Source organism: Dama dama, chromosome 5 (genome assembly GCF_033118175.1).
Source record: "Dama dama isolate Ldn47 chromosome 5, ASM3311817v1, whole genome shotgun sequence".
In the NCBI taxonomy this organism is placed as follows: Eukaryota; Metazoa; Chordata; class Mammalia; order Artiodactyla; family Cervidae; genus Dama; species Dama dama.
The window spans coordinates 5,909,796-5,937,526 of record NC_083685.1 but is presented as its reverse complement, the minus strand read 5'-3'; the positions used below and the strand labels follow the sequence as shown (position 1 = coordinate 5,937,526).

At 48.9% G+C, this 27,731-nt stretch overlaps 2 protein-coding genes across 3 annotated transcripts in view; both read right to left on the bottom strand.

Moving 5' to 3' along the window:
- Positions 1–21,499, bottom strand: LOC133055492 (uncharacterized). Its single transcript, XM_061140686.1, has 7 exons — positions 21,494–21,499; positions 19,542–19,728; positions 13,947–14,155; positions 13,188–13,427; positions 9,715–9,872; positions 9,448–9,635; positions 1–182 (listed from the first exon to the last, which is right to left on the bottom strand). The coding sequence occupies exons 1-7, from the start codon at positions 21,497–21,499 to the stop codon at positions 1–3; spliced, it is 1,170 nt and encodes a 389-aa protein (XP_060996669.1).
- The window catches only part of PITPNB (phosphatidylinositol transfer protein beta), a 58,348-nt gene continuing 50,884 nt past the window's right edge, over positions 20,268–27,731 (bottom strand). Inside the window, exons 10-12 of one of the 2 annotated variants that reach the window (XM_061141646.1) lie at positions 26,843–26,965; positions 23,479–23,564; positions 20,268–22,307 (exon numbers count right to left, since the gene is read on the bottom strand). In XM_061141646.1, coding sequence (XP_060997629.1) covers positions 23,517–23,564; positions 26,843–26,965 — 171 coding nt within the window. In that variant the 3' untranslated portion in view covers positions 20,268–22,307; positions 23,479–23,516. The remainder of the gene's footprint in view (positions 22,308–23,478; positions 23,565–26,842; positions 26,966–27,731) is intronic. The other variant, XM_061141645.1, reaches the window with a different exon arrangement.

The window sequence follows — 27,731 nt, the reverse complement described above, 5'->3', positions numbered from 1 at the left end:
CTACTTTATAGGGTCAAAGGGGAGAGGGCGGAGCTCTGCACAGCGGCGCTGCTCCGGGCGCCAGAGCACACAGTCTGCCGCCGCCATCTTGAGTTGAGTGTCGTGTGCAGCCCGTCTGCACACCGCCCGCCGAACTGAGGTATCTGTGCAGCCATTTTGCACCGGGAACTCTGGCTCGAGGCCTGAAAGGTTTGAAACGTCAGCACGTGACTCTCTGAGTGAGTGAAACTAAGCACAGAGGAGACAGGAAAAAAAAAAAGGTTAGACTTCGTTATATCCAGATTCTGCTTTTATTTCCCGAGAGCTGTTAGGGGGCTTTGCTGGTGACAGACAAACCCCTCCTCCGCCCCTCGTCTGGCTCCTCGGTTTGTGGAGGCACTGAGGGAGCAGGTCTGTCTTCTGTGCTGCGTCCTGCCGGGAGGCAGGGCCCTCATGGTGACGGGTGGGAGAGCAGAGCTGCTCCTGGCCGCCTTCAGCTCTGTTTGGTTTTCCCCCAGCCCTGAGCGTCGGCATCTCTGAGTGACCCGAGATGGCTCAGTTGTTCCCGAAAGAGATAAGCCCCAGGTCTGGGGGTGTCGGGTGGCACGTGCATCCGGGAGTCTGTGTAAACATTTAAGATCTTCTGTATCACAAGCTCGCAAGCTCCAGGAGGCCTGTGGGTTCGGCATTTCGGGCAGAAGTCCTCGGGGGAGGCATCGTGCTTCTGTGACTTGGGTCTGGCGGTCCCTGCATGTCCTGTCAGCCTCTTCCCGTCTCTCCATCTGTCAACCGTTCCCCGTCAGCGCTTGGTGGGGGCTCACGTCGTAGGTAGGGGCGTCAGGAGTGGATCTCATCTGTGGTTTCTGTAGGATCATGCTTCCGGGCCCCATTTCTGTGCGGAGCATTGTGGTTGGGTGTAGCCTGTGACAGGTTTTTATGGTAACCTTTGGGTTGTCTAAAAGCACAGCCTGAGCTTGAATCCACTTTGGAGGGGGGGCAATATCGTTCTGTTCCCTTAGAACTTAGCAAAACCTGAACCTGCTGTGGAGTCCATACTGCAATTGGCAGACCAAACTGCACGCTTCCGCTGTGGGTAGGCAGGGAGGTCACTCCTTAGAGAAATAAACAACCCCCCAAGTGAGGGGTCCCAGGTTTTTTGGGGGGGGTTGTTTGTGTTTTGGGGTTGTGTGTGTGTGTGGTTTTTCGGGTTTTTTTTTTTCACCCCACTACACAGCTCAGTGAGATTTTACTTCCCCAGCCAGGAATCAAATCTGTGCCCCTGCAGTGGAAGCTCTGAGTCTAAACCACTGGACCATCGGGGAAGTCCAAGGCGCCGGGCTGGGGGGGTCCCAGTTTTTGAGCGCATACCGCAAGGGCGATCCCCCTTCTCTCATGAACATAAAGGTCAAGGGTTTAGCTAAATCTGGGAGGGCCAGCGTGAGGGCCTGAAGTAATTGCTTTTTCGACTCTTGAAAGGCCCCTTCCCCTTCTGAATTTCATTCAAAAGGATCGTCATCCTTTCCTTTCAACGTTTCATATAGAGGCCCAGGTATTAGATCATAGTTAGGGAACCAGATGTGGCAAAATCCAGCCATCCCCAGGAAACACCCCGAAGCTGTCTTACAATTCTAGAAGGGGCAAGACTGCAAGTAGCTTCTTTCCTTACCTGGGGAAGGCTGCTCTGACCTTCTGTGAGAATGAAGCGTACCTAGGTCACCCTAGTTTGTGACACCTTATATCCTTTATCAGCTCGGTGACTCAGGGTGGTTACAGCTGGAGATCTGAATGTCGTCTAACATGTTGGAGGAGGGTTTCCTCCTCCAGATGGAGATCTTTTAGGTCTTTAGCTAAAGTTTCCCCAAAGATGACGGGGGTATTTTTGAACCCTCAGGGCAGGACAGTCCAGCAGTATTGTTGTTTTTTTTGTTGTGTGTTTGGGCCCTGCCACTGGAAAGCAGAAATGTCTTGTGACTCTGGAGCTAACGAAATACAGAAGGAGGCATCTTTTAAATCTAAGACAGAATAGCAGGTCCTGGTGGACAGTAGAGTGGCCAGTGAGGTATACGGGTTAGAGACCACTGGACATGTGCCCTCGGTGGCTTCGCTGGCTGTCCTGTGGTCCTGTGCCATCCGGTATCCCCCCTGGGTATTATTTATTTCTGTTTTGGCTCTGCCATGTGGCATGCAAGATCTTAGTTCCCCAGCCAGGGATCGAACCCACACCCCCTGCAATAGAAGCACGGAGTTTTAACCGCTAGGCTGCCAACGGAGTCCCTCCACTAAGTGTCTTTACAAGGAGACTGGGGGTATTTCAGGCTGATTGACCTGGTCTGATAGGGTCTAATGGTGGTTCAGATGGCAAAGAATCTACCTGCAGTGCAGAAGACCGGAATTCAATCCCTGGGTCTGGAAGATCCCCTGCAGAAGGGAATGGTTACCACTCCAGTGTCCCTTGCCTAGACAGAGGAGCCTGGCGGGCTATAGCCCATGGGGTCACAGAGTCAGATATGACTGAACAACTAACACTTTCACTTTTCCAGTAAGGCTTAACATGGTCAGTTGGGCCCTGTATGACGGGGCACTGCCTATCAGAGAGGGAGCTGTTTTCTGCTGGGCCACATATATCCAGGTTTTAGATGGATGATCATGGGCCTGGTTGCTGCACCTTGTCCCTCCCTGGGGACTTACTCCAGGGAGATCAACTTGCTCTGTCCAGGGAGGTTTGTTCTCAGCTGTTAACATTGTCATCCATGCCCTCTGTCTAGGGGACACCAATCTCCAGTTTGTCTCCCAATAGGTGGACAGTAGCTCCCAATTGATGTAGCATATCCATTCCTGGCAGAGGTATTAGGTATTCAGGGATGAATAGGGAGGAGTGGTATATATGGTATATACTCATCCAGTTTGTGTTCTCATGGCTCTAACTGCCCGTTCTCAGACCTTCACTGATACACCCGTAATTTTACAACTCTTGTGATCAAGTTTGCCCTATCTGGTGTTCAGAACCAAGAATGGACCTTGTAGGGAGGGAGTGAAGTAGCCCAGCCTTGAGCTGAAACTCCCTGTGTTACCATGCCCCTCTCCTGAAGTGGAAACAGAGAGGTGAAGTGGGTGGCAGAAGGTCACATAGCAACCCAAGGTCTCTAGACTTCGTTCAGACAACCGTTAAGGCCAGCAGTTTGCCCTGTGGCTCCTGTAGGATGGGAGTTGTGCATACTCCTTGGAAACAGCCTAGAGAAGCTGCCCACGGACTCTCAGAAGTTGAAGCAGCATCTCTAGAGGCTGCCCTCATGCAAGCCCTGTCTCAATAGCTAGTAATCCTGCAGGCATAGATTAAAAGGAGTCCTCAAGAAATCTCTGGTCCAGAGGTAGGCATTGAGAGGGGCCTAGAAGCCCCCAGGACAAATCACTTCATGTCAGAGGCATGAAGAAAGGGCTGCAGGTCATGGAGCTGGGGTCCATGAAGCATGTGATAGCACAGTGACCTGTAGCCCAGGCACAATTCATTCCCACATGCAGAGCTGTGGTTGCCTGGAGTGGGGACTTCGCAGTGTGAGAAGGGGAGCAAACAGCCTTGAGCAGCCCCACAGAGTGCATGCTGTGAGGTCACTGTCCTTTACCTTTCTGTCTCCTTTCCCTCTGCCTCCAGGAAGGCAGAGACCATGTCACCCGTGTCCTCAGCAACTAACACAGGCCTGACACACCATGACGCCCGACAGATAGTTGTCAGATAGTGAATAACTGCCCCAGTTGTCCTGTACACCTCCAGGCACTGGAGGCTCACTGCCTCACTGTTTCTGTGTCTAACAGCCCTGCTGGAAGTGCCATCCTTAATGTACCCCTTCTCCAAAATGGCAAAGTAACAGAGTTAGGCCCAGGGATCTCCCAATTCGAAATTCATCCTCAGGAGATAATTTAAAAATGGCAAAAACAAATTATCCCTATGAAGATGTTGTCTACCATGGTGGAAATGTAGGAGCAGTCTGAACACCTCACAGTTGACAGAAGTTGTGTGAGTGTGAGCATGTGTGTGTGTATTTGTGCATACATTATGTGGCTTTGAGCATGTGTGCTTTAGTTACTCCTGAGACACACCTATAATGGCCAATTTAGCAACCATTAGAAATGTAAACCATGGGAATTCCCTGGCAGTTCAGTGGTTAGGACTCTGTGTTTCCACTGCAGGAGGCATGGATTTGATCCTCGGTTGGGGAACTAAGATCCCACATGGTGTGCAATGTGGCAAAAAAAAAAAAAAAATGTAATCCATAAGAAGCATGTAAAAATGTGGAGAATTGTGATCTAACAGAAGGTTAGGAAAAGCAAAATGCACGCTATGCCTGCAGCCACATAAGCCAAGTGTGTGCAGACAAGACGGAGTGGGAACGTGGACTGAAGGGGGTGGTCAGAGTGGCAGCACCTTGGGTTGTTTATTTAAAGTTTCTTTCCAATTGTACCCCCTCATCCTATAGATGCTATTACTCCCATTTTAGAGGTGAGGAAACTGAGGCTCATGGAGGTGACACTTTTTGCAGGTGGTGGCTGCTGAGAGGAGCCAGGCAGCTGACTGAGTCCCTCTATAGTCCTGTCTGCCTCCCCACCCAGGCCTTCAGCTCTTGGGAGCTGAAGACAAAACCCTTGCCTCCAAGGCCTTCTCTCCTCCTCCTCAACCATCCCTGCGCCTCTGGCTGTCTCCACTAAGACTCAGTCTCAAGTTCCCCACTGCAGACCAAAAGGGAGCCAGAGCCAGAGAAATCCCCACAACAGATAAGAATTGCCTGAAAAATACCCTCATGACTACAGCCTGACTTTTGCATGAGTCTCGGCACAAAGGCCCCCGTGCCCACTGGGGCGGCGCTGCCAGTCGGGCAAACAGAGCAATGTGTCAGAGCCCCTGGCGTGGCCATCTGCTCTTTAGGGCGCAATTAAATGTGACCCAGCAACTATGACTTCACAGTAGGTGACGGCCTCATACACGCGGCGCATCCCCAAGCTTTCCGGTTCCAGGCTCCACAGACTCCTAGGACCTCACACACTGTAGGATCAAAAGCCCCTTCTTCGGAGGCAAGTGGAAGAAGTGACTTGTGACCGCTGAGCTGGCCGTGCTGGGCCCGGCTCTCATATCAGCTTCTTTACTCTCCCTGAGACCGCATTAAGGCGCATGTCTTCTCCCTGTTTCACAGACAAGGGGCACGAAGGCAGCCGGTCTAGCTTGGAACATGCCCCTGTCCTCCAGCCCAGGCAAACAAGCACAGATCTCTCTCCTCCCCTACCCCAACCCCACATACTTTGCTTCTGAGTCACTTGTTCAGGAGTTTTCTTTAAACACAAGCTCCTCTGCAGATATTTATGAAGTGTTGACCCTATGCCAGAATCTGTGCCTGGAGGAACAGAAGGTGCCATGGGCAGGAAAAAAAAAAAGGCACAGCTCCTGCCCTCATGGAGCTTATGGACAAAATAAGGAGGAGGCATTCAATAGTGCAGGAAGCTATACAGTCCGAACAGAAAAAGGAGGGGTATACGATGCCCTGAGAACATGGGAGTCACAGAGGGCTTCCCTGGGGAAGCTCCACACAGGTTGGGGGCTGGAGGCTGCGGTCGGTAACAAAGAAAGGGAAGAACAGTGTCCCAGCAGCAGACACAGCATACGAAGAGGGCCTGTGGAGGGACCCAAAAAGGTCAGTGTGACAGGAGCACAGTGTCCAGGGAATAATCACGTCTTTCCTTCCACAGAAAGGGTGTGGAATCAGTATTTGTTTCAGCATGTTGTTGAGAGGATTAAACTGCAAAGTTCCTAGAAATGGTGCCTTTTGTGGAGTGGTGGTGTTCAGTCCCTAAGTTGTGTCCACCTCTATGTGACCCCATGAACTGCAGTATGGCAGGCTTCCCTGTCCTTCACCATCTCCTGGAATTTGCTCAAACTCATCTGCATTGAGTCCGTGAAGCCATCCAACCATCTCATCCTCTGTTGCCCGCTTCTCCTGCTGCCCTCAATGCTTCTCAGCCTTGGGGTTTTTTTTTTTTTTTCCTAATGAGCTGGCTCTTGTATGAGGTGGCCAAAGTATTGGAGCTTCAGTTTCAGCATCAGTCCTTCCAATGAATATTCAGAAATGATTTCCTTTAGGATTGACTGGTTTGATCTCCTTGCTGTCCAAGGGACTCTCTATAGAGTTTTCTTCAGCAGCACAATTCATGGCATGGAGTAAGCATTCCCTAAACAGTAGTGATTCTTGTGTTTTTCTCTTCTTATCACAGTATGTCATCAAACCTAAGACACCACATCCCAATTTTAGAGATATTAAAATGCAAGAGGGAAAAAAATTACTTTTTTAGAATTGATGGAATACAGTATAATTCCTGTTGCCCAGACTGAGGCTGTGAGGCTTGGGGTGGGGATATGATTTGCCAGTTTTTCTCCCCATGTTCCCTGCTCCTTGCCCTGGGACAGGGTCCTCACCGGGTCATTCTGGTGTCAGGTTCAGGCAGATTTTTGCTGTTAATGACATGTTGCAAGAGGAGACTCAACCCTTTTTTGAGCCATGGATTAACTTATTTTACTGCCATGTCAAAGAGAAGCAGAAGTCGGGAGCAATTATGCTGATGAGGGCCCCACCCACCCACCCCCAACACCCTCCTCCCAGCCTCTGCCAAGATGACTCAGCCCCAACTATCCCCCTAATTGTCTCAACCTGTGTGGACTCCCCACTGAGGCCCCCCTTCCCCCAAACTTGCATTACTGGATCCCCAAGGGCTGCAGGCAGGTGGAGAGATCCTCTGTCTCTGAAATGGACTGTGGGCTTCCAGGGCCTTCCACCATTCCTCATAAGCCCAGTTCCCACTTCCGTCTCCTTTCTGCCCACCCTCCTCGGCCTGCATGCCCCGTGGTTGGTGGCGTTTATAGACGTTCCTGCTTAGCACTCTTTCTTTGGGCATCCCTGTTTCTCCACCCCGGCCTTGCCTGTCAGTCTGCCTGGGAGAGAGATACTGAATTTGAATTCCCTCTGAGAAGAGAAACTGTGTTGCATTGACATCTAAAAATCCCACTCAAAAAAATAAATAAATAAAATCCCACTCAGAAGAGTTCATGGCACAAAGAAGTTCTTCAAGACGAGTCAGTTGATATATGATATTCATTTTCCTCTTTTTGACTTACTTCTCTCTGTATAACAGGCTCTGGGTTTATCCACCTCATTAGAACTGACTCAAATGCATTCCTCTTATGGTTGAGTAATATTCCATTGTATATATGTACCACAACTTCTTTATATATATGGAATCAGAAGAATGGTACTACTGAGCCTATTTGCAGGGCAGGAGTGGAGACGCAGACACAGACCAGACTTGTGGACACAGTTGGGGAAGGAGAGGGTGAAACAAATTGGGAGAGTAGCATTGAAACATACACTTCGCCATGTGTAAAATGGGTAGCCAGTGGGAAACCGCTCTGTGACTCAGGGGGCTTAAACCCGGTGCTCTGTGACAGCCTGGGGGGCGATGGGATGGGGTGGGAGGTGGGAGAGAGGTTCAAGAAGGAGGGGACACGTGTATACCTACGGCTGATTCATGTTGATGTATGGCAGAAACCAACCCAATATTGTAAAGTAACTATCCTCCAATAATGATAATTAAGAAAAAAAAAAAGACAAGTGGGTTGAATGAAAGAGAAGAAAAAGGAAAAAAAAAGAACCAAAGAGAACCTTGGTCTCAGAAGAGACAAGAAGGCCTCCAAGGAAGGGGTGATATGGCTGAACCAGACTCCTGTAGTGGAACGAGCGGAGCGGAGAACAGTACAGAAACAACAGCAAGAATGAGCAGATGCACCGATGTTCCCTACAGGTCTACAAATGAAGGGATCCGTAGATCCTCACAGGGAGAGGAGAAGGCACTCAACATGGATTTTCACACTCAGGATTCGATAAAGGATCTTTTGGCTGAGAAAGTGCCCCTAGCTATGTCAGTTTCATGAAGGCTGGAGTCCCGTGAATTGAGCAGGCATTGTAAGAAGACCCACTGAGCAGGCAGACCGAGGCTCTGGGACCCAGGCCCAGGCTGGGAGATGCTGGGAGCCTGACTGACTTGCCTTTAATCAGCGATTAAAGGGATGAACTGATTCCTTCAAGGACACTCATCTGTGAGCAGCTCAGTGTCAGCATCTATCCAGACAGACCCTCCCCTGCCAATCTGTTCCGCTCCTTGCTACCACAGACATGGGCATTATGTATTTAAGGTCATTTCAGCCTTCCAGGACACCTGCCACCCCTTTAAAAACTGCCTTGGGTAGGTGATTTTAATTTATTATTTTTTAAAATTTTGTGGCCATGATGCCACTTAGCAGGTGGGATTCTAGTTCCCCAACCAGGGATCGAACCCATGCCCTCCTGCATTGGAAGCACCGAGTCCTAACCGCCGGACCACCAGGGAAGTCCCCCAGGGTTACTGGTTTTTTAAATGAATGTAAGTGATATCATCCTCTGTGGCTCATTTGCCATTTTCTTTTCTTCGTTGGTGTAAATTTTCAAAGGTTCATCCTTGCTCACTCCTTTTAGCTACTGTATACTACTCCATTTTATGAACATCCCTTATTTTATCCGTCCATTTCCCCACAATGTAAGTTATCTCTAATCCTACCCTACCACACACTTCATTTCCTTTTATGAAAATGAGGTGCCACGAATGACTTCCAAGTTTACATAAGCTGGCTGCCTACATAGTACAGACCTCACCCCCAGGAAGCACACGGTCCAATTGGAAAATTCATGATTTATACATACAGACGAGGGATTTCACTGCTCGGCTGGACTGGGTGCCAAATATGTGTCTTAATTTTCATCTCTGCTGTTGGCCCCCTCACCCTGTGGATGCTTTGCAGAGTGATCTGATAGAGGGGTGGAGGTGGAGGTGGAGGGGGGGCCAGTGGGGTGCAACTCCACGGATTCCATCAGGGGGCCCCTGCCTCGTCCATCAACAGCAGTCCATCCTGGCCCAGACCAGTAGGACGAACCTCACGTCACGCAGTGGGAATCCTCTCACTGTTATTTATGTTGGCTGCAAAATCCAGGAAATCGCCACTGGATATATAGCCCAACGTCTCAGGATTAAATCTTGTTAGCATGAATCTCATTCCTTGGTATTCCCCTGTGACCCAGACCGCAGGGCCCGCCCGATGCTGCATCCAGGTTTGTTGTTACAGGGAAAAGAAAGAAACCAGAGCCAATGTCGGGGAGGCTCCGAATCAGATCTATGGCCTGGCGGAAACACTGCCATATGCTTAATTGTACTCCAATTACACAGAATGCTCTAGAATCGCCGCTCTGGGGTGGAGTGACACTAATGGCCATCATTACATTTGGACAGCCCTGTTCAGTTATACTGTGATCTTTGCATCTACCGTGTGGTTCACCAGCCTCTTGTAACGCGGGAGAAACGCTGGGGGGAGTCACTGGCACGTGCCTACTGAGCACCTAGTACAGCCGGCACAGGGTCCGGGCAGGAGGGCCTCGGGAAACGAGCTCTCATGGAGCTTCTCGTCCAGTGGGAAGAGACGAGCGGTGGGCACACACACGAGACACACGGTGCAGGTGGTGGTGAGTGCTCCCAAGGGCGCCGAGCTGCGGCGGGGCGGGGCTGTTTCAGGTAAGGTGGCTTGAGAAGGCCTCCTAGAGTGGGGAGGGGGCATGTGAGGGCATCTGAGGGAGGCAGGAGAGGGAGCCGGGAGGGGCTCTGGGGGCCGTGTACCAGGCAGCAGGAGTGGAGGCCCCGAAGGGAGCGGCTGGCGTGTTGGAGAGCCGGCCTGCAGGAGGCTGGCTTGGCTGGAGTGTGGAGTCCAGGAGAGGCGAGCGGGAAGGGGTTGGCACAGGTGGGCCCAGCAAGTCGCTCTCGGTCACTCGGGAGGACTTTGAGCAGAGAAGGGCTGATACGGTTTGTCGCTTAAGAGAGCCACTCTGGCTTCTCTGTGGGAGGAGAAAGGGGCCAGTTAGGAAGGTCTTGAGCAACAGTCCAGGGAGAGGACGGTGGCTGGGCTGGGTTTGGTTTGTTGAGGCAGGTGTGGTGAGAAGGGCCAAATTTTAGACCTGAGTTCAAGGCGGAGCCCATTGGAACCTGTATGGGGATGTGGGGTGAGAGAGGTGCACGTGACTCAGTCGGTGGGGGTGTAGGGAGGGTTGGGGGGCGGGATGGGAAGGCACATCACCTGCTCGGCTGTGTCCTCAGCTCCCTCCACCACAGCCTGTCACTGGGCTTTGCTTTATCCACTTGGACAACCATGCTGACTGCCACTAAATCCAGCGGGCCTGACGCCTGTTCAGGTGATCCCTGGACTCCCCTTTTGCTTTTGAGGACTCTGCTTCTTGCATGCACTCCTTCTTACCAGTGGGATTATCGTGAACAGGGTTTAGGACCAGGACCTTGGGTCAACCTCAGTGTTTTCACAGATGCATAAAACCCATACAAATAATCCTTTGTGTTTGCACCTACTTCAAAGCCATACCCAGAGAAGAGGAGAGTCATCACCTGGCTGAGCTCTGCCCAGGGTGAGGCGTGAAGGATCCTGATGCTGGGATCCTGCCAGGGCCAGATGCTGGCTCCCACTCGTTCCCCTCAGCTCAGCCCATTTCCTGGGCTCCCTGGTCCCCATCATCCGGCCTGGAGACCTCACACGCAAGTTAGAGAAGAGTCCGTCTTCATGCACAGCTGTGATTATTTGAGGAGCTGCAGATTTTAAACATTTGAAAGCACTAAGGGATGCTAGGCTTCGATAATCAGGTACAAGGCATCTGGCCTCTTGTTCTTTCTGCCTGCAGAAGCTCCCGTGATGATTAAGGAAGAAAGCAATTCTGTCTTAGGATGTTCATGGTTCCAGTCCATTCCATTTTAGAATTTCTTAGATCTAATTCCTTATTTGTTCCATCTTGGAATATTCAAGGTTTTCACTCCCTTAACAAAATATCCTAGATCCAATTCCTGCCCTTCTAGAATTTCCTTGATCTAATTTCTAATCGAATCCACCCCAGAACTTTGGAAGAGTATGTGGGAAACAGGTCTGGGTCACTTTCTCTACCATGGATATTTGCTTGCATCCAGTTATTTCTTCACTGCGTCTGAGTGTCAACTGTGGGCCAGACAGAGAGCTGGGAACTGAAGGCAAAAGCAAACTGGGCTGAGCCCTTCCCTTGAGGAACTCACACCGAGTGAAGCAGACAGTCTACACAAGAAAGTGATAAGGGCATCGTGTGCTACACTCGGGCAAAGTGAGGGAACGTGGGCCCTGAGTGTACTTGTGGTTCCCCAGTTCAAGTGCTCCATCACCACAAGGGAAATGATAAAAATTAGATCCCTTGGCCTGAGTCCTCAGCAGTAGTTCTTCTGGGGTCTGGGGTGGGGCCAAGTAGGGTGACGTGGAAAGTCTAGGACATGGGACTTTCTGTGCTAAAACTAGTATCATTCTGAGCAAACTGGGTTAGTCTGTCTCCCTCAGTCCAGAAGTCTGCATTTTTAACATGATCATCAAATGCAGGATCAATGGTTCAAATGCAGGTGGCTCCCAGGGACCTGGGCAGGTGCAGAGAGGAGGCCCTGAGCCCCAGTCTTCCCCAGGATATTTGAGGGTTTCCAGTTTTCCCTGGGATGGAGTGGGGAACATGGCCAGGCTGTAAAGTCCAGAGCGAGTTTGCAAGGGCAAAGTTCGCTGGTTGTTGTTGTTTAGTCGCTAAGTCATGTCCAACTCTTTGCAACCCCATGGACTGTAACCCACCAGGCTCCTCTGTCCATGGGATTTCCCAGGCAAGAACACTTGTGTGGCTAGCCTTTTCCTTCTCCAGGGGATCTTCCCGACCTAGGCATGGAACCCACATCCCCTGCCTTGGAAGGTGGGTTCTTTTACCATTGAGCCACCTGGGTTGGCTGGTGGGGATGTGTAATCCTGGCAGACAGGGCAGTCAAGACTCCTGGGACTAGAAGCACAATTGAGGGTTAAGACCTCCAGTCTGCTGACCTAGATCTGAGCATCCCATCCCCCAGTGTGGCAAGCTACTGTGGGGGAGAAATAACAATGAAAACGGATTGATTACCCTACCTGGGTGGAGATATCTGAGCTTGTTGATACCACCGGGCCAGTTTTCCCAGCAGCCCCCCAGCCAGGCACAGCTGAGCTTCAGCTTCTGTGAGCTGCAGGATATTTGGAATCAAGGCTCAACCTTGAAGAAGTATTAATGAAAATGTCACAGGCACTAAAGTCAAAGCAGATGCGAAGCCGGCTCCATGGGCAGACATAGCTGATAAGAAACAGCCCAGGAGAGAACTAAACCTCTTGAGATTAGGTCAAGGGCAGACCGGGAAGAAAAAAAAAAAAAAAAATAACATCGGGGATCCCCCATGGCAACTCAGAGGAACGCTGTTGCTCCTGTGGACAAGTTGACATTTTTGTGCCGCTGCGTTTTATACCGACATCCCGACAGGGCAGCGTTCGGAGGCCTCCACATCAGCAAATAAATATTACGTCTCCATCTTCAGCTAAGCAGAGCTGTGGTGCATTCCTATTACTTCATGTGGATTAACCATCTGGAAGTTGAATCAAGCCACAGAGTAAAGAATGGGATCCAATTTTGCATTCACCAAAATAAGCCGTACTAGTCTCAATTTATGGCAGATGGTTATGCAGTCTCAGTGGGCCAAAAAAAAAAAAATCTCTCTGCAAAAGAATAAAGTTTATGCCAATTACTGTAATAGGAACCAGCACAACAACTGTGTGGGTTGACTAAGATCGCAGATATTGTTGTACAGCTCATAAACCGTGGGGGGCCCCGGGGAACGATGGGGACCCAGTTAATTCATTAAGATAACGCGAGAGAAATGAGGAGCAGAGTTAGTCATAAAACAGAAATATTTCCTTGCAAAGGAGGGGAGGGGAGCAAGGTGGGGTAACTCTTAAACTGGGACGTGGCCTCGGCCAGGCTGCAGGCAGGGCAAAGGGGAAGGGTTAACAGGTAGTGGTCGAGAGAGAGCCTGTCTGCAGCCCTGTGGGAAAGGCGTGAGAGGGCAGGGGTTAAACCCGGGGCTTCTCGGCTCCATGCATTCCAAACAGATCTGTGGCGCGTGGATGACTCTGTGGCAGACAGTGGGAATCCGGCCCTGAGCTCTTGGTGGCCAACGCCGCCAGTGCTCCTTGTCCCTGCGTTTACGGAGCTCCCAGCTTGGCGGAGACAGCAGCACACTGTTAGGGATGTTGGCCTTGTCGGGAGGTCAGGGGAGGCATCTGGGAGGTCGGGCCCCCGTCCCCCGCCGGGCTGAGGTTGGAGGATGAACAGGGAAGGGAGGGGGCTCCAGACCTGGCGGGCACCCCAGGGCTTAGGTCTTAGAATCTGGAAAAAGGCGCATGTGGCTGGAGCTTGGAGGTGAGGGTGAAGATGAAGAGTGTGCCGGGCCAGTACAGAATGAGGAGGTCGGCTTCTGTCCTGGAAGCAAAGATGGAAGGAATGACCTGACCCACCTGCTTGGGGAGAGAGGCCCTGGCCGCAGGAAGCTCTGCCTCTTGTCAGCCGAGGTCAGCTTGTTGATTTGTGGAAAGTGTGAGGACTTCCTGTTCCCTCCCAGGTGGTGTTAGGGTGGACCCCTGAGCTAGAGCAGAGGGTGGGGAAGGGATTCGCTCCCTCTGAGATGGGTCATCCCGCCTGAGGAAAGCAGTCCCGGGCCCCTGGGCGGAGCAAGAGAGGCAGTCAGTCTAGGGGCACACGGGGCTGCAAGGCAAGGTGGTCTGTTTCCTATACAATCTGGGTTTGGCTTTTGTATTTGCTTTTAAATGAAAGCTTTTAGCTTCAAAAATGTTGATATTTGGGGCTGGGAATAAGGTAACCAACTGTCGTAGTTTGCTCGGGACTGTCTTGGTTTTAGAACCCAAAGTCCAGCCTCCCAGGAAACCCCTCTACCCGGACGAACCAGGATGGCTAGTCCCCCTAGCTGATGAGTCAACCAACCGTAGGGTGAATCCAGTGCTGTAGAGGTCTCCACGCATTGCTTACACATTCATGTCTCCCGGCCATGTCCCATGTTGGTATGATCACCCCAGCCTTCACTGGCAAGACAGTGAGGTTCAGAGGGGCCGAGACGTACTTGTTGGCCTGTTGCTCAGTAAGTGGATGTGTCAGGCTTGGAATGCAGGCGGCGAACGCCAAAGCCCCCACGTCTAGAGAGATAGCAGCAGTGACCATTAGTAAACCTGACGGGGCTGGTCATGGTTGACAACCTCCACATTCTCTGGTGGACAGACTGACAAGGACAGGAACGGAGCTCTTTGCAAGCAACAGTAATCCCACTGTTCCTCGCCCGGCCAGATGACTCGTCCACACTCTCGGGCCCGAGCAAACACAAGGCCTGCATTTCAGCCTGGTGGCCCAGAGCCAAGGCTGGGCCAGGCTGTCCCCAGTCTCTGATGGACCACCCCCCCTGCCCCGCCCGGCCCTGAACCCCAGGATCCAGGGCGGCGAGGAGGAGGGAGAGGGGCGAGGAGGAGGGAGAGGGGCGAGGAGGGGGGCTGAATTCCAGGGTGAGTCTGAGAAGCCCCTGCCTGAGGCCTGGAGCTTGCATGTGTGGGGAGCTCGCCAGCCGGAATGCAGGCGCTGACCTCAATCACACAAGTGGAAAATCTGAGCCTGTTGGGTTGGAAGGGGCCGGGAGGAATCCTGAAATCCCCCCACCAACGGCTTTCTGGCACACGCCTAGGGAAAGGGGTGATCTCATGGGCCACCAGATGCCGAAGCGAAAATTCCTACCCACAGTGAGAGAAGGCACGGCTGGGCGTGCACACGGGGAAGTGCCCACAAGGTCCCGAGCCTCACTGAGATAGTTTAAGTAAGAGTCATCTTCTGTAAAGCGAGATACTGAGGACAGTTCTCGGAGGAAAAGAAACTACCCCAAATTCCCCCACGCTGACAAAACCACCCTGGTGGCCTCCCCCTCCAGGGGGCCACAGGCCTTAAGATTACCCGCAGCTGAAGACTGCAGTTCTCCTGACTTCTCACCTTGACAGGGCAGACATTGTGTTTCTACCTATGTCAGAATCATCACTAAACCTTTCCCGCAAGGAGTTTGAGGGGACTTCCACGCAGGAGGCGTGGGCACAGGCCCTCAAATGTCACAGCACCGTCACAAAGCTCAAGTAGGAGGGGTGGCAAGGGGGACTGGGTGGGTGTGGGTGGAGTGATGCTAGGAGGCCTGCCTAAAGAGGTGGCCTCAGTTTGGACATAAATGCCACATGGGAGTTTCCTGACACCTAGACTGAGCGGGAAACCGAGCTCTGTTTAGGAAGAACTGCTTTCTTGGCTCTGAGCGCTGGGAAGAATTGGTCATGGAAGTTTGCTCCTAAGTGGTGTTTGAGAACATGAGTGTCCTCAGAATTATCATTGTGGCTGCTCCTTATGTCAGCCCTTAGTATATGCCACAGGCATGGAACCTTGCAGCTCTCAAACAGGGAGACACAGGGGTGATGGGCAGAGGTTGTGCGTGACTCTGGAGTGGCCCCTGGGTGAGATCCCTGGCTCCACTGCTTTCCGTAATAATACCTAGCAAAATTACACTTACCTGGGCCTCAATGTCCTCATCTGTGAAAGGGGGTGATAACAGCACCTACTTCATAGGGTGGTTACTGTTAAGTCGCTGAGTTGTGTCCGACTCTTTTGAGACCCCATGCACTGTAGCCTTCCAGGCTTCTTTGTCCATAGGATTTCCCAGGTAAGCATACTGGAGTGGGTTGCCATTTCCTTCTCCAGGGGATCTTCCCAACCCAGGGATCGAACCCACATCTCCTGCATTGCAGGCGGATTCTTTACCACTGAGTCAGTGGTAGTGAAGATTAAAGGAGGCCATTTACATGCTGTGCTTAGAACAATGCCTGACAGACACTATTAAATGTTGACTGTTTTAGTGGGGGGTCTGGGGGGTGGGGCAAGAATCTAGAGATTGGCAAACTGTGGCCCTAGGACAAGATCCCAGCCCACCACCTGTTTGTGCAAATAAAGTTTTATTGGAACCCAGCCACACCCATTCATCTGCACAACATCTGAGGCTGCTTTTGAGCTACAAAGACAGAAAGAGGAGCTGTGACAGAGACTGCACGGCCCACAAAGCCCCGAATATTTATGAAATACGACGTGACCCTTTATAGAAAAGATCTGCCACCCTCTGATCTACATGAATGAATGACCCTTCTGGGCCCGATCCTAAGCCTCTCTCCACCCTTCCTTGGGAGAAGCCCCATCCTACAGAGTGCCTCTCCGGGGAGGAATTTTCTGGAGCAATAGCTACAGAGCAGCATGGATGGGATGCACCAACAGCCCTTCTCGGCAGGCTGAGTGGTCTCAGGGCTTCCGGGGCCATGGGAAAATGGAGGTGGCTCTGAGAGAGCACGCCAGTCATCAGTATTCGGGGCTGCAGGGAGCCGGCCTGCAACGGGATGCCCAGAGGCGAGGCTTTTGTTTAGCACATACATTAATAAACACTGTAAGCCACGCCTTTGTTCCACTTCATGAAGCCCCCTCAGTCTCGAGTGCAAGGCAATTCTACCATCAACTGATGAGCAGGTGGTGTCAGAATATATAAGTGATCCACGAGGCGGAGACTTGGCACGGCGCTTTACTGCTTCTCAGAAGCCCAAGGAGTAAACAGACTCGACCGAAGGTGGAGTGTCACTGACTCAGGGAAAACTCCAGGCTGCTTTTCCAGGCCTAGCTTCACCGTGCCCGGTCAGGAGCCATGGGGGCCAAGCTCAGGTTAACATGTTAGCAATGGCATCTATGGAAGGAGCCAGATTTTAATTATGGAAAATGTATAGGGCATCTGTGAGCTTTCCCACGAGAATAGCATTTTGGTTTAACAGTCACAGATGGTATTTCCTGGACAGTAGACATAGAGCAATGTAAAATTATGCCAGTCGGGAAGAGTTTAGCTACCTGGGATTATCTTGTATTTTATATGTCAACAGATTTTGTTAGCACAGCTCTTCCCTTCAACTTCTGGTAGGTGCCTGTTCGACTCTGGGTTGGCAATCAGATGGCAAACTGCAGTGACTGTCTTCCTAAGGCTGGAGCCTCTCTAGAGACAGTACCCAGTCCCTTCACACATCTAGTGGCCATGAGGTGGACGAGCAGTCGCTGGCTCCACTTTACAAACAGGAGATTGAGGCCCTCACTGCTCACAGGCCTTGGCTACTGGGGTCCCTGGGGCCCCTGGGAGCCATGCAGGTGTTCAGGCAAGGGTGCAGCACCATCAGGAGCCGTTCTAGAAAGTCACCCCTGGCAGAGCCTCATTGAGGCTTTACAAGATGTAGTCCAGCACTTGGCACCTATGGCCTCAACAGCCAAATCTGGCCCACTGCCTGTTTCTGTAAGTAAAGTTTTATCGGAACAGACATGCTTACTTTACCTATTGTCTATGGCCCTTTTTGCCTTGCAAGGGCAGAGTTGAATAGCTATGAGAGATCGATCATGTGGTCTTTAAAGCCAAAAACATTTACTGTGTTTGCAGACCCCCTGCCCCAGATGAGAGGCTGGCTCACGGGAGCACAGCTTGCACCAGGATACCTCAAGAGGAGCAGGATTTCACAAGCAGTTGGGGACACTTTTAAGACTCAGTGATCAACTAAGATTTCTGGCTTGGGCAGCACAGCCAGTCATGCAGTTAAGTGATGGGAGGAGGAAAGACTTTATGAGTTTGGTTTTAGACTCCTGAAGAAGTCCACCAAAACTCCTGTTGGCATCTGGAACGCAAGAAAGAAACACGGACCTGGAGCTCCCTCGTCTGTCCTCTCCTCGTACTTTGTACGCTGAGCTACCAGAAGCGCTACCTCCTGCTGCGGCTGGCAGTCAGGATCTGATTCTCAGAGCAGAAATTTGATCTTACGGATTTTTTTTTGGTCATGCTCCCCTCCCCTGTAGCCCCAGGATTCAGAAGCGGCCCTGCACAGCACAGGCAGGAGTCTGTTGTGGGCAGGAGCAGCTTCAGTCAGACGTTCCACCAGGAGAGGCGGTTCTGGGGTACCACTGTGACTCCTGCCCGGGAGGAGTTCCCGAGCTCACGTGGGAAGCGAAACATACGGACACATGAAAGATGACAATGAGCATTATTAACCGAGGCAGCAGAGCCTGTAGGAGCCGAGTGAGGGGAATGGACCACTGGCGGTCATGCTAGGCAAACAAAGGCTGTGTGGACAGTGGGCACTGGGCTTTGAAGAACCGGCAGGAGTCTGATGACTTAGAGAGAAGGTGGTCTTCTTGACCGTCTTTCAGGAGGAGACTGGAAATTCTCTAAGCTTTTCCCCTGTCGTTTGAAAACAGGGCACACTCAACACAAGCCATAGAAAAGCAGCTGGTGGGCAACTGACATTTTTAAAGGTTCCCCTGTGATTCTTAGTGGAGCCAAGATTGAGAACTTTTGGTTTGCATGTGCTGAACTGCTTTAAACCAGTAGCTCAAGTGTAACAGAACACTCAAAAGTTTTCTACTTTCCCTAGTCCAGTCTGGTTTAAGAACTGGTTTTGAAGAGATCGTGGTTGCTTAACATTTCCAAGTCAGAAAATGCCAAGTGACCCTGGCAGGTTCCTAGGAAGCACGCCCTGTAGATGCTCCAGTGTCAGCAGGACAACCTTTAACCTGCCTTCAAGCACCTTCCCTCCCTCCCTCCAGTCGTGCAAAGGCCCCAACTCTAAAACTGACAATGAGGGCAACTTGAAAAAATCAATTTTGGACCCACTCAACTCTATCTCCTTACATCCAGTGGCCCTCAATGGTATTAGGTCTGAGTCTAAGAACAGTCAGAACATTCTCCCTCCACGTGGTCAGGAATAGGGGATTCTGTGCCAACCCCTTGTCAACTTGATTGCGGAGGAGAAATGGACAAAACAGCCATTAATAGATTGTCTTTTACTCCCTCAGAGACAAGACCTGAGAGGTAGGTTGGGCTGGGCTGTGAAACTTTATTGCTTAATGAGTTGAAAAGGAGAGAAGAAAATGAGTTTTAAAAGCCAGGTGTCAGGTTCACGGGCTTCCCAGGTGGTTCAGTGGTAAAGAAGCTGCCTGTTAATGCATGAGACACAGCAGATGCACATTCGATCCCTGGGTCAGGAAGATCCCCTGGAGGAGGAAATGGCAACCCATTGCAGCATTGTTTAGCTGTAAAACTCCTTAGACAGAGGGGCCTGGTGGGCTACATTCCATGGGCCGCAGAGCTGGGCATGACTGAGCACAAGAGCGCAGGTCCGCAGGTGATCTTAGCTGTGATTCACCAAAAGCCGGGAGGCGGGCTGGCGAACGGGTGCAGCAGGAGAGAGAAACCACACTGAAGGGGACCACCACACGCTGGAGGACACGGCGCCTTGGCTAACTGCACACACCACAGCTGGGCCCCACGGCCCCACACACACACAAGGAGTCCAGGATTGGTGAGGGGTCAGCAGGGGGCTCCCAGGGACCCCGCTACCTAGCTGCCTTCAGCCTGGACGTTCGCTTTCTCACATGTGTTGACGTGGATGACATCTAAGGTGTCTCTCACCAACTCTCTACTGTCAGATGGCGACTTACCAGACGGAGCTGTCGTCCACCTGTTGACACGCCGGTCTCCCACACTGCACTCTGCACGGCTGCTCACTGTGGCACCTCCAGGAGACCCGCGTGCCCGCCGTGGAAGCGCGCGCACTGCTGAACCCAGGGATGACAGGCGGTCCACGCGAATGCAAACATCACCTCTGAGGTAAAACACTGAGATCACCTTGGAAAACGCACACAAGAACACCTTGGAAATACATTAACTCCATCTAGATAGTTGGCCACCTCTCTGAAGGTTGAACTGCTCTAGAATGTTAACCCAGCACCACGAGAAAAGTTAGGTGTGAAACCCGGCCCCAAACCAAAAAGCCATGGTCTTGAAATGGGCAGAATCTAATGGCAAAATCCTTACTGAGTACTTTAAAAATACTATGGCTTTAAAAAAAAAAAAAAAACTATGGGTTTTCCATACTTTTCCCCTTTAAAAGTAAATTTTTAGAAAACCTCAGAATAATATATAATCCTTCTTTACTGTTCAGCTTTTAGAGACAAAATTATTTAAGAAATCAAATGTAACAACTTAAGGTGGCATAGGCACACCTCAAGAACAGAGGTTTACAATAAAAAGTCAATAAAAAAAAATTTTTCCCCCAAAGTGATAGTGCTGACCACCACAGAATTCTTTAAAAAATAGCAGAGAAGCGGTTCATAGTGTTCTGAACCAGGCGTGGCATCAGGCGAACAACCACTCAAGCACACAAGTGGCATTTTGTGATCAAATTTATTTTTTGTTTAAATTTCATTTACTTTGTTTTACTATAATTTACACAAGAGACTGCCAAGTAAACTAGATATTTTACATTCACCACACATTCCCTCAGATCTCCACAGTTGTTAGAAAAACATTAAAATCCATGCGCCGGGCCATCATCTCCACGTGCGCCCAAGCTCCCAAATGATGCTACAGACGCCAGTGAGAGTGAAGTTCATTAAAAGAAGGCGAGACTCTTTACTTCACCAGATTAGCAATAATCTTCCTGGCATCAGACACTTTGCAGACAATGATTATGCTCTTGACAAAACCTATCTTACAGCAGTGCCCAGAGAGTAGACGTCGGTTCTGATCCTGAATACACAGAGGACGCGTGTGGTGAGGGGTCTGCAGCCGTGGGGAACCAGGTGTTGCCACGCAGGAGTAACCCTGGACAGCCGTGTCCAGGCCACTGCGATCACTTCAGTGGGGACATAGGGCTTCCGCAGGAAACCAGGGAGCAGGGAGGGCGGGGCTGTCAGCCAATCAGATTACAAATGTGGTATGACCACGGGGCCTGGCATGGGGCAGGAGGGGTGGGAGGTTAAAGAAGATGGCTGGGGCCCCAAGGCTTCAACAACAACATTCTATTTGAGCTCCCAGGACTGACAGGTGAAGAACTAGACTTGGACAGAGAAAGATGATAAAAATCTTACCTAGCTATTGTTCTTAAAAGAAAAGGAAAAAAGAAAGAGGACAAAAGGAGGCCAGCAGCCTCTAGGCTGTTTTCCCGATGCGTGTTCAGGGTGTGTTCCGATGACGTCCCAGGAGAGCACACCCCAGCGGGTGCGGGTGCAGCTGCGCTGGCCGCCGGCTGGGCCGCCTAACCGTGTGCAGACAGGCCTCGCGCTGCCTCTGAATCTCTTCCTGTCTCAGATGCAACGTCTCCCCCGCCCAGTATATATTTCAACCAGAAAAGAGCAAAACAGCATCAGTATCTATGTTCTACCGTGTTAACTTGTGAGGAATCTAGATCATTTGCATAGTTTCCAAGCTGTAATTTCAGAAAACAGTCATTTTAGAAACAAGACTCCATGGAAGCGCTGTACTTCCAGTTTTTCTTAACGGCCTACAATCCTATAAATTTCTTCATCAGTTTCTGTCTTTGCCTGACAGAAGCCTGAAAAGTTATACAGTGTTCTTTTTCTTTTTTTTTTTTTTTTTATAAATCACAGACCGTCATTTCCATTTTTCCTAGACTTGATGTAGAAAAATACTTGAAATTTAAAATACAAAAATTGAATAAAAAATGGAATTCTTTTTAAAAGGATCTTTACCTCAGGGGCAAACAAGTAAAAACTGGCCTGTAACTCTCTTTACTAATAGATATTGTTCAATTTGGCTATATGATAATGAAAATCCAGAAAGAAATGATTTTAAATACATTCAGAGTTTTGTTCCAGATTCCTTGGAATACCAAAAGATTTTTAATAAGTTTTCCTGTGGGATTCTGTTGATTATGGGACTAAAATTAAAGTTTATAAGAGACTGATTTAAAAGAACAAAAAAGTAATAAAAGGCTATATATATATATATGTATATATATATATATATATATATCTTGGTCCACAACTTGACATTTACGAAACATACCAGCTAGTATTACATTGCAGTCAATTCATCCATTAATGGTATTACTCTGATAATTATTAAAATCTGTTCCAGGTATATATATTGAAAATATTTTCTTTTGCATTCTTGCTGAAGATAGGTACAGTACTTTGGAGAAATTGTACTAATCCCTTCAGTATGTTTGTATGTACATATATACACAAGTGTGTGTACTGGGATCTGTAGCTCTACATGCGTTTTATATACAGCTACAGATTGACACACACAAACATATATACACACGTAGTTGGGACCTGTGCCTGTGGGCACAGAACCACAAGCACACGTCTGGGAAACGTCAACACTGCAAGACATGGTCAGATTCTTCTTCACTCATCACTGGCTGCACTGGTTCCCCTTACTTGACCTTGATTACGTAACTGTAAGAAAAGCAAAAGACAGTGCAATGTATTAAAATTCAAAGACACACAAAACATGTTAGACCACAGCTTGTCGCAAACATTCTCTAGGGAAAAGATCCTCAGTGCAGCAAAACTTCTGGCAGACAGTGCACACCAACTACTGCATTTTTAACATTTAATCTCTTGACTCAGGTCTGACTAAGAGCATATTTTGTTTCATCAGAGGGAAAATAAATTAGAAGCAGAAATAAATCACAGAAACGCAGGAAAACTTAATGAAAGTAACAATAAATTTAAAAAAATTTTTAAGTGAACACTGAATTTTAAGAAAAGGGCTTTTGGAGGAGCCCTAGTGGAGTTCATCCATTCTTACTGGTACAACTTTACTTCAGGACTGAACACCGCTTGCTCAGTAACTGAAGAGCAGGCAGTACATGTCAGGGGGCAGCAAAGAAACAGCAGGTGAGAGAACTGTTGTGTCTTGCCGTTTCCGCAATAACCACCACAGTTCAGTATTAACAAGTGGCAGCAGTAGACTGCCTGTTTTTGTTTACCTATCCTGGTCTCAACATGTGGGCTAGATTCTGATGTTCTCTTTTCTCCCCTATAAGAAAATCTCGTTTCTGGGCATGTACATGTGTGTGAATGAAGTAACACCATACAAATATTTCACATTGGAAGTGAAAACCAGTGTATTTACACATATTACAGCTAAATGTAAAGACACCTGAAGAGTCAGCATGAGGGAGGACTTCCTGGTGTTAAGAAAAAATCTCAACTCAGGTGAGTTACTGAGACTGGCTCTTATGGCACGGGATGAAGGATCTTTAATTTTAAATGCTTTTACATGTTTCCTTACTAACCACAAAAGGTCCTGGTGAGAAAAAGGTCAATGAACTGGCTATCAATGGGAAATTAGCTGCATGATGAGTGAGTGTACTTGGCAGCTGGATTCTAATGTGCAACACTATGAACTAACTTGGGATTACTAAATTCAACCTGCTCCACAGATGAAATTCTTATACAATAATAACTCGTGTTCACTGTCAATGTCTGAAATATATTAAATTCTCTTAAATTCTAAAAATTAAACCACATTTAACACACTGTCTCAATGCAGCAAGTTAACTACCCATTACCAAAAAGGTATTGGTTTTTAAACATTCTTTTTACCCAGGTCTTCACTTACACAGTTTGATATTGTCTCTGACCCTACAGGGGACTCATTTAGACATCAGCAGCCGACGTGCCTCGGACGGAACCCTTCTTACGCATCTAAACGTAAAATAAAATCATGAGCTGCTGAAATTACAGACTCTACATTGGGTTAGTAACCAAAGGGAGATAAAGACCTTGAAGAGATTGTGAAGTGACCGCTGCCTGTTTATAAGCATATAACCTCATTAAAATGAAGTTCTGAGGCCATTCCAGTTACCCTGACCTAAAGAAAATCTTGCAAAAGGCTTTTCTTACACAGCACAAAAAAAATATGTTAATATCTCTTCTCGAAAACAGGAAACAAAAGCCTGCAGACTGATGAAGTGAAATTATCAAAGATCACCACGGTGAGTGAACTGCTCACCAACACAGTGTGAGAAAATGCCCTGATGGTCTGGTTCACTTTTTCACAGTCCTTGGACCAGAGAGGAAGCCATGCAGTGTGGCCACCTCTGGCTTCTGAGACCAGTGTCCCTCAGAGGAGTTCTTCACGGGAAGTTCATTAAAGAGCAGGAGGCGAAAGAAGAACGAGAGCGCACAGGGACAACGCAGGGAGAAGAAACAGGAACACAAGGATGCTCGCAAAGGACAGACATTCGCGTCGGCCTACAGGCGGCTTGATGAGGAAATCGGGAAAAGGGTGGACGGAAAGGAACGCATTTCTGAAGCTCAACCCCTCCCACCACCCTCCCCTGCAGGGCCAGGTAAGAACAAGTGTAAGGTTGCCCTAAGTATTCCTTCAGTTGCTGGGCCTAATCTCAGTGTTTCTGTGGGATTACAGGCATGGGCATTCCTCTCATGCCTGACCTCTCGAGATGCTATGCCTTCTCTCCAGGGCCAAAACCCATTTGAGAGAAATCCAATTCTTAAAATATTTGAGAATTAAGAGAATTACAACACATCAAATTCTCCCACCAGGTGTCAGGGAAACGACCTCAAGGAAAGGGGAGATGCCTCCGTGGTGCAGAGGATGTGGAGATGTTAAGCGCTCTGGGTAGGCACTGCAGGCATGCTGCCGCCCAGACTGAGGAGATGCCCGCAAACCAGCCGTGAGGACTCAGAGCAGCAGCGACATGACACGGGATAAAGCATCCCCGGTGACCTCGAGCAAAATAGCCTATGTGGGATTTAACACCAAGATGACCAGCACTTAACCCTGAAATCTGACCTGAAGTATTTCTGAGATACTTCAACAAAGAAACTGCCATGGACTCCCAACCCTGAACCAAGGACAGATTTCTACCAACTTTATGAGGGAATTTGTCAGTTTAGGCCACATGGGTACAATCATGATGCTTTCTGATAAGCTGGGTTTCTGTGTAACTAGCTGTCTTACACCTTCTTTTCAAGTGCAATTCCCAACTCACGAGTGACAGGTGTGCATGGAGACGCAGCTGGGCCTGCAGGTCTGCCACAGGTGGGAGACAGTCACCACCTCTTGTCAGCGCTGCACTTCAGTGTCTGAGACTAAAACGCTGACAGGGAAGCAAGCACTCCCCCCGGGGAAGAGGAGGCCTCAGCCGGCATCTGTCCAAGGGCTCCACCCGCTACCCTTTTGCCATCACCACTCTTCTCGTGCTACGAGTGCGGCCTCAGAAATCAAAACCAGAAGAAAGCGTCCTTCCTGAGAGTTCAAACCAGTACAAGGAAGTCCATTTTCGGTTTTTTAACTGGTGTTGGCAAATCACTTTTTGGAGATGCCAAGGCTGTACTGTGGATGAGGGTGTAATCCTGGTCTTTTCAGTGTTCAGCTGACACCCGCGGCTCCGAGGGGCTGGAGGCAGAGCTGGCGGCTCTCTGGAGCCTGGTGCATCTGGAAGGAGTGGACCCAGGCAAGGGGTGGGGGGGAAGAGGCCGAGACTGTGTGGTGGTGAGGGGCGCTGCTTAGAGAAGGGCGTCTGACTTGAGAGAAACAGTGCGACAGATGTGGAACAGAGGCACTGCAGGGAAGGGAGCAAGCACCCATAACATACTCTTGTCTGTTTAAACACCCTGCCTGGGGCCAGCCTCAAAGTACAGGCAAGAGCCGGTCTTCTGTACTAGCCATCCTATCACCCGGCTCCCAAGACCCAGAACTCAGAGCCACACCGTTAAGTGTCAGGAACTGAGGTTGGAGAGGCCTCTATTGGCTGGCCTGCAAACCAAACCCCGATTTATAATGTTGTCACTACGGGAGAAACATGTTCCAAATTTCAAAAACTGAACTAAAAAACTTTTGGAACAAAATCCATTCATAAGCTGGAGGCTGCTTAAAGTTTACTTTACATATAAGATAAGGTTAAAAGACTTTATTGCCTTATAAAGAAAATATGTGCTAGTCCTCTCAGAAGGTTTGTATAAAGCTAATTAGAAGCAGATCTGCTGTAATCACCAAAAGTAAGCAATTTTAAACACAGATTCTTTACAATGCTATGTGCCAGACAAATAGATTTCCTTCTGTGCCAAAGAACCTGATTTGCTGCCAGTCTCCTGTGATTAAATGGAGTTCCTGCCTCACACACAGGCATTTGTCAAATACTCCCCTCCTGCCTGCGGGCCTTCCCAAACTGGGACTGCTGGCAGGACTCTGGATGACTGCATGGAAACCACGAGCCTCCACTGGACATTCCTCGTCTTCCCCGTGGGGCCTTACTTTCAACTGAGAAGCACAGCCCAGAGCAAAAGCAAAACCAGACACACGCAAGAGTAGGTGGGGCAGAACCATCCGCTCTGGGAGAAAGGGGGTGCTCACGAGCTGCAGGGCTGGCTCACAGGTGCGGGGAGGAGCTGGGGTGGGCTGGACTTTCTGAGACGTGGCCCGCAGACCTCTAGCCCAAGGATCACCTGAATTTCTGCCTCAAGTTTGTAAGAAATAAGGAGTCATTACTGGCTATGGGTGGGAGGAGGCACTTCTGGAATCAATGACAATACCACTACCTTTTTTATCTTGGCTACAGAAGAGGGAACTAGGACTTACTGTGCTAACATTAATAACCTATTGTGATAATAAGATGACAGAGGCAACTTGGCCTAAATTAAGTGAATGCCTCAAAGGACTGTGAACCAGGCACCATCATGGAGAACCAACACGTGAGAGAGAATACAAAACCACTGGACATTTTATGGGTAACAAATTTTAGATAAAGTTCTAGTCTACTTGCATAAAGATGCTTAACAAAAGAGAAATCAGAATAGAAGGATATTAGTGTCTAAGAAACCAGAGTTTAACAAGGATACAGAGATTAACAAATGGCTTTCAATAACACTTTTCCTAATTGTAAGCCTAAACTTACTAAGCACGGACACAGTTTTAGAAAAGGGAAATTAGAGAATTTCCACAGAATTGGAAGTCTTACTGTTTCTAGTTCTTTCTGAGTTTCATCTTCCATTCTCCTAATGTCTTCCATTGTCAGATCGATCCACTTGTCAATCCAACAAAAAAGCTGGCGATGAAAATTTGTAAATATCCTTTTTTCTTGCTTTTAAAACAAAAGAAAAGTATTGTTAAGATGGCAAAACTCTAACATTAAAAACATATTAACTTTTATATGCCCCAGTTAACCCATGAATTTACATATTCTTGGCTTGAAAAGACCACTATTTCAGTTAGTGAAAATCTTAATTCCATCCTATAAACATTTTGTAAAGCAAAATAAAAAGAGAAATCTCCCTGAGAAACGTGAAAGAATTCTCCTTGCAAAGGCAGAATGATTTGTCAGAAACTGAAAAAAATATGGTGGATGTGTTCAGAGCCAACATGAGCTCCTGCCGGACCCAACTCATTTTTACATTTTTCTAACGTCAATGACCTAAGGTCAATTTGACTTCTGCTACAGAACCACACATTATCATTTCCCCCTGCAATTCAAAGAAATACTGTGAGGCAGAATACAACATGCACTGAAAGAAGAGTCAGGTTCTTCAGAATAAGATGTTTTATTAAATTAAGAATTACTGCATACTCTCCATTAATTTTCCTGCCCTAGTGTTACTAAGTATATACGTATGTGTGTATATATACATATATATATAAAATTAGTGACTTTAATGTACGTAATTCATGGCTTTAATTGCTGGATTATTTAAGTTTTACTACACTTTCCAAGAAGAAAGAAAAGTGCAGTGAACAGTGAGTACTTAAGTACTTTTGGACAATCTTCAACTTTAAATTTTTTTTCCATGAACAGAAGGGACCTCATCAATTATATGTGTAACTTCTTTATCAGAACTGGATTGTTATCCTAT

What these genes read in the sequence shown, in the direction of transcription:
- LOC133055492 (XM_061140686.1), bottom strand. An exon ending in AGCACTGGATTCACCCTACG is followed by an intron (nt 13,428 to 13,946) that starts GTTGGTTGACTC and finishes CTTTGCTTCCAG; the next exon opens with GACAGAAGCCGACCTCCTCA. An exon ending in GCCTCCACTCCTGCTGCCTG is followed by an intron (nt 9,636 to 9,714) that starts GTACACGGCCCC and finishes TCCCCACTCTAG; the next exon opens with GAGGCCTTCTCAAGCCACCT.